This window comes from Cyprinus carpio, chromosome A3 (assembly GCF_018340385.1).
Source record: "Cyprinus carpio isolate SPL01 chromosome A3, ASM1834038v1, whole genome shotgun sequence".
NCBI classification, from domain to species: Eukaryota; Metazoa; Chordata; class Actinopteri; order Cypriniformes; family Cyprinidae; genus Cyprinus; species Cyprinus carpio.
Genome location: NC_056574.1, coordinates 6,564,044 through 6,570,784, shown reverse-complemented (window position 1 = coordinate 6,570,784; position 6,741 = coordinate 6,564,044). Strand labels below are relative to the sequence as shown.

General features: G+C 37.2%; 1 protein-coding gene across 1 annotated transcript; it reads left to right on the top strand.

Annotated features, from left to right (window-relative positions):
* Positions 1–1,389: 1,389 nt before the first annotated feature.
* On the top strand, positions 1,390–5,620 carry LOC109079614 (E3 ubiquitin-protein ligase TRIM35-like). Its single transcript, XM_019094754.2, has 6 exons — positions 1,390–2,192; positions 2,625–2,720; positions 3,597–3,827; positions 3,910–3,932; positions 4,015–4,136; positions 4,335–5,620. The coding sequence occupies exons 1-6, from the start codon at positions 1,797–1,799 to the stop codon at positions 4,853–4,855; spliced, it is 1,389 nt and encodes a 462-aa protein (XP_018950299.2). The 5' UTR covers positions 1,390–1,796; the 3' UTR covers positions 4,856–5,620.
* Positions 5,621–6,741: the final 1,121 nt, after the last annotated feature.

The following is a 6,741-nucleotide window of genomic DNA, read 5'->3' as shown; positions in this document are numbered from 1 at the left end:
TTTTTAAAATTTGTCAGCAGAGCTCGGCGAAAGTTAAGTTAGCAGGATGCCATCTTGGACTCCTCAATCACCGTGAGAGCTTTCCAATATGCGCGCCACTAAGTGGCGTCTGTACTTCCCGGTCAGAGAGCACTTGTCCATCAAAAGCTCACTATCCAATCAGAGTAGATCACTGTTAAGCCCGCCCCCACGAGAGGTTTGTGTCAAAACACCAAACGAAAAACTGCGAAACGTAAGCGAAATCTGTGGCAAAGCATTCAGAATCCACGATTACTGAAAACGAATCTTTGAAAAACATTAACAAACAATGAAGCATATTTGAAGAGCCTGTTAAATTTGTGCGACTGAGTTCATTTTTTTCATTTTCATTGTGTTTTTCTTTATTTGTAAAGGCATATTTTTGATAGTTTCTGAAAAAGTTACGTTCAGTTTTATAAAGTTACGTTCAGTTTTATAAAGTTTCGTTCATTTTTATAGAAGCAAATGTAATTCCATACATACACAGAATAAGTGGATTCACTCCTGCATTTAACCCTTATTCGTTGTTGGGGACGTTTTCGTCCACTAGGGGGTAAAGTTGAGTCTTATTTTGGCCACAACTTTCCCTGTGTTTCAGCAAATGGAATGATTTTTGGTGATAAATCTTATTTTTACACATATTTTTGGAAAATGCTTTGAAAATTTTCAAAAACTCAACAATACACTGTGGGCAAATTCACTACCCTTTCGTTATGTTCGTGGATGAAAACATCCACTAAATTAAACTGCTGTAAAAATGTATCAGATAAATATTTTTTTTTCTATTTTTTTTTTTTTTTTTGCATAAATCTATTAATCAACCTCAGTTCTGATCAAAACAACCAAATGTTAAAAAAAATCCAAGATTTTAACTCTTTAGTTACCAAGTTCATAAATGATGTCACTGATTTTGGGAAAAAAAACACACACACACACTAAATGACTTATTTTCAATATAAAAAGTGATTGTGGATTTTTTTTTTTTTTTTTTTTTTTTTTTTTAACTTTTATCACAGTCTTGGGCATGTCAAAGATTAGTAACAACATTGGCTTTGATGCATTGTTAGTTTTTGTGCAGCATTAGATTTAAATTTTTTCTCCCTCATTTATTGTTCGTGGCTGTTTTTGCCCAATTGACTTCCATTATAACAACATTTTTTGATTGTAAAGCCATGCCACCATATAATCATGCATTCTTGATTGTTGGTGGTTTTCCCTGTTGGGAAGAGGTAAAATTTGTTATTTTTACAGTTGATCACTAGGTGGGACCATTAACCCTTTAGATAGGCCTGTGCAAAAAAAAAAAAAAAAAAAAAAAAGCTTAGTTTCTGGCTTGTAAATCTGAATAAAGTGGATGAAGTGGACAGATAAAATATTCTATTTTCAAAAGTACACTTAAGCATCTTCACACAGACCTGAAGCACCAGAACTGTCTCTTTCCAAACCTTTATTTTGTTTTCTAACAGTTATGACAGACAATCATTCATACTCAAAAAACTAAATCACAATCTTGAGCTCAGAATCAACACAGCAGCAAAGGGTCAAAGTACACAAAACACAATCAGTAAGATAATAAAAATGCAGAAACTTTACCCTCTTAAAACACTTACCAGGAAATGACTGTCTCATTATTCCACTGCTTCTGTCTTATCTGAATATCTGGACAAAATCAAAAACGAAATAGGATCAAGAAGGATTTTTGAGAAGTTTGTTTTTGAGTAGACAACAGATCTTTGTAATTCCTGTGGTTATTGATGGATCGTTCGTAAAGAGAGGAAATGGATTCACTATCTGTAGAAGAACTTTCTTGTCCCGTCTGTATTGAAATCTTCAAGGCTCCTGTTGTTTTATCATGTAGTCACAGTGTCTGTAAAGAGTGTCTCCAACAGTTCTGGAAAATCAAGGAAACTCAGGAGTGTCCTGTCTGCAGGAGAAGATGTTCAAATGAAGCACCTCCATGTAATCTTGCATTGAAAAACTTATGTGAGTCACTCCTGAAGGAGAGAAAAGAGAGGCATTCATCAGAGTCTGAGGAGCTCTGCAGTTTACACAGTGAGAAACTCAAACTCTTCTGTCTGGAGGACAAACAGCCGGTGTGTTTAGTGTGCAGAGATTCACAGAAACACGTCAATCACACATTCAGACCCATCAGGGAAGTTGTTCCAACTTATAAGGTAAGACAAATATCTTTTTTTTTTTCATATGTAAAGAACATGTTAAAAAGCTCAATGTCAGGACCAAACCAGGTTAGCCAGGTTTGGCCCACACTTCTGGGAGGGTTAATTAGTCAAGGGTGTTTATAACACAAGCTATGCATACAATTCATATTTAAAAGTGTTAATTATTTTTAAATAACATTTATTCAATCATAGTTTCATTAAACATTTCCAACTGGTTTGTGAAAGATGTCATTTGCTTAGATGTTCAGGCTGTGCATTTACAACATTGTGACCAGCAGGTGTCGCCAACGTGTGGATGTTTCTACTCATTTTGCGACGCAATCAACTGTTTCAATTTGAGTCACAGTTTCAAAACGCTCAGTTTCTCCCATCACACATATAATATTCGGTTAATTTTTTATATCTTCTAATTTTGTTATATTCCAGGAGGAGCTCCATACAGCACTGAAGTCCTTACAAGAGAAACTTCAATACAAAGAAAACATTAAAGAAGAGTTTGAGAAAACAGTTCAACACATCAAGGTGAGGAAGCAAGAATCAAGAGTCAAATACTCAACAATCCCAACAGAGTTTACCATGCACATACACTATTAGTAAAAGTTTGAACACATATACAGAGTTCTGGCATGAAACTCTAGATGGCGCAGTCCGATAGGTCTAACTCAGTTTGACCTAATGACATCATTGTCACATGGCACAGCTGATTCTCTCCTGTATTAGTAGCCAATGAGCTCGCTGCTCAACGTTCAAGTATATGACTAGTGCTTGCAGTAGCAGTCGCAGCTTACTTCAGAAACCCTCCACTTCCCCAGCTCCACCTGTATAGATCTGCTACGAGGTGATCATATGCTATTTGGGGGTTATTTCATGTATGTTATATTTGCAGCAGCAGTATTTCTTACATGCTCACAGCAGCATGTTGTGGATGTATTGGCAGTAAAAACTCCCATCAAATACACACCCACAGCAGCAGCGTAGCAGATCTATTCCGCCAAGAACAAATACATTCACATTGTCATGTACATTACCATGCAAATCCCTCAGAGAGTTGACATGACAGAACTAATCTGTCCCTGCAGTTTGTGTGGGTCCTAATGCTCCAGTATAGTTACAGGGACACTATACTTAAAAATATGTGATGTTAAAACCGAGGACCTGACTCTCTGTTTGGGCACTTTCATGTCAAAAGAGTGGGGCTGTATGATTGCAAAGAGCTTTGGGTGTACAGTAGTACATGAGCATTAAATGCTTCATTCATTCTCTATCCACATTTTACAACAATAGTGAAGTCATCAAACAACAGAATGATAAATTCAGTGTGCCCAAACGTTTGACTGGTGCCACAGATGATGTGAGGTGTTTAATCAGATGATTGAAGTGAATGTGATTTGATTTCAGTCTCAAGCTGATCAAACAGAGCATCAGATAAAGAAGGAGTTTAAGAAGCTTCGACAGTTTCTCAGAGATGAAGAAAAAGCTACAATCACTGCACTGAGGGAGGAAGAGGAGCAGAAGAAGCAGATGATGAAGGAGAAGCTGGAGAAGATCAACACACACATCTCAGCTCTTTCACACACAATCAAAGACATGGAGGAGATGATGAAAGACAGTGATGTCTGCTTTCTGAAGGTCTGATTTCAGATCATTGATTGATTGATTGATTGATTGATTGATTGAGTTGTTGATGATTAGCTGTGTGTTTGTTCTGCAGGAGTTTCCAGACTCAATGGAAAGGTGAGTGATCTGCTGCTGTCTCTGCTCTCTCTCTGCTTCTGAACCAAAGTCACTGCAGTTCTGATCCTGAATGTTCTTCCAGAGTCCAGATCTCATCACAGCTGGATCCACAGATGCCTTCTGGAGCTTTGATTCATGTGCCGCGTTACTTGGGCAATCTACCCTTCAGAGTCTGGAAGAAGATGCAGGACATCGTCCAGAACAGTGAGTCTGGAGAAGATCTGAGCTCTTACACACACACACACACACACACACACACACACACACTGGAAATTATGCATGGGGAGGATTTACAGATTTAAAGATTCCTGATGTGTTTTATCAATTGGTCCAGTCTCATAATTTATAATAATCTGTGTATGGTCATCAGAATAAAAGCAGCTGTTGATTGTGTCTCATCAGCTCCTGTGATTCTGGATCCAAACACCGCTCAGCCACTTCTCGTCCTGTCTGATGATCTGACCAGTCTACGATGGAGCAACATCAGGCAACCTCTTCCTGATAATCCTGAGAGATTTGACATCTATCCCTGTGTTCTGGGTTCAGAGGGTTTTAACTCAGGAACACACTGCTGGGATGTGGAGGTTAAAGAGAGCTCATCCTGGGGTCTTGGTATAACTACAGGATCAAACCAGAGGAAGGGAAGTGATTTCTTTAACACTGATGTCTGGAGTGTGCAGCACAAAATGTTTGAAGACTTTGGTTTTGCAGTTAAACAGGTGCTTCAGTGTGTGAGAGTGAATCTGGACTATGACAGAGGAACAGTGTCATTCTCTGATCCTGTAACTAACACAAATCTACACACATTCACAACCACCTTCACTAAAACAGTCTTTCCATTCTTTCATAGCATTTACCCTCTGAAGATCTTACCATTAAATTATTCTAGGTCTAATACAATCTACAACCAAAGTAAATTATAGCATGACCCAGGGGCGGCTCTAGGGCTGTGCTAAGGAGGCTGAAGCCCCAAATGTTTTCAGTAAAGCCCTGAATGTTTTTATTGCCATGTCTTGTACGCATCATGATTGAGTTTTCATGTGCATTAAAATCATTTCTATTAAACCAGCACTTAAACAGCAAAATGCAGCTGCTTCAGATATTAGTGTAGCCTATAAATTCATAATACCAATCTCACCATCTGTTAAAATTAGATTATTGTTACTGTACTGTACATAAATGGTAAACTGAAGCAGGATGCCTTTTTTTTTTTTTTTACCTAATCAATTCTGAGTTTTTGATCTAAAATCAATGAATATACACAGGGGCATCGCTAGGAATTCTTGGCCCTGTGCACTTAATTTGCTATGAGGTCCCCTCAAAATCATAACTCCCTTAGATGTGTAGTGTGTAATCACAGATTATGGGAGTTAATGTCAAATACAAAGAGTTCTGTTGTTACAATCTAGCCCACTACTGGGGTGAGTTGTAACACTAGCTGGGGATAGATTTAACAATGAGAGGTGATTTGCTGAAAAAAAAATCTAATTTTTGCATAAAAATGATTGAAGAACAAAGACAAAAACAGTTTGGAACAATGTAAACCATTTAAACAGACATTTTAGATTTAAGTGACATTTTACAGGCTCATTTCTGTACTGTTTTCATTGAGTTCAGCAATACTTGTACATCTTTTCTTGCATCTTCCTACTGAAATAAACTAAGTGAATATGATGAATTCATTCAGACCTGAGCGATTTTGAGTGCTTTTGTGTGTTTGTTTGTGTGTGTGATTATTTCGATGTTTGGAGAGAGAACTGCTACTGATGTCTCATGATCTCAAGTGAAAAATCATTTAAAAGTTTAAGATCTGTGAAGGAAACTGATGGAAATCGATCTCAAGTATTGCAGCACTGTGATTTCATTCCTACTCTTTTGAAATCTTTGGAAGATCAGATTTGTTATTTACTTTGCATTGCTCATATTACTGTCATACTGTGAGAAATTACAGTACAGTATTACCATTTAATAGAGCAGTTTTATAGTTTTAGCATATATCCTGACTCAAATAATCAGTTCCTATTCTTGATTTCTCATTCATTCATGATGCTGAAGAACATTCATGTTCTAAAGATTCAAGCACTTCGTCAGATTTACAGTAGATAAATAGTTCTGGTTCACTGTTGGCAATAAACAGTAGACACCAAACTGCATCTAGTAAATGAACTTTCGAAAACTGCAGATAGGGTTGGTAATCAAACATAATTTAAGCAAATTAATTTGTGTTTCTCATAAATTATATATGTTATTCATAGTTACAGAGATTCCTTTTCTTCAAAAACATTGGAAAGAGGATGAATGCAGGCAGTGCTACAGTTTGTGAAACACTGAGACAAAGCATTTAGATGATTTTCTTGTTTTCCCATCATGCTGCATAAAGAGCCCAAATGATGTCACAATTTAAAGAAATGCTAAATTTTTTAAAAGGGGGAAAATCATATTATAAGTAACAGTGCAAGGCTGAAAGAACCTCAGGAACTTTGATCTCCTGAGATACGAGCAATACAAACACACCCAGACGTCTGTTTTCACAGCCCACTGAGTGAAGATGTGGGAAAGCTTTTTCCCTTCTTTTGCATTTGTTCCTTCTTGACAACTTCCTTCCTTGACCCATCATTACCTCTCAGTTCACTCAGAATGATTATATAAAAACATAATGTTCATTGTGTATCATTTGACATGTCTCAGTGTGACCGGTGCAATGGTCTTGTGTCCAGAGGGACAAGGAAAGGCAAGGCAAGTTTATTTACATCAACCAATTCAAGTGGTCGACTTTACCTTGCTTCCATATGCGATCTTTAACTACCAC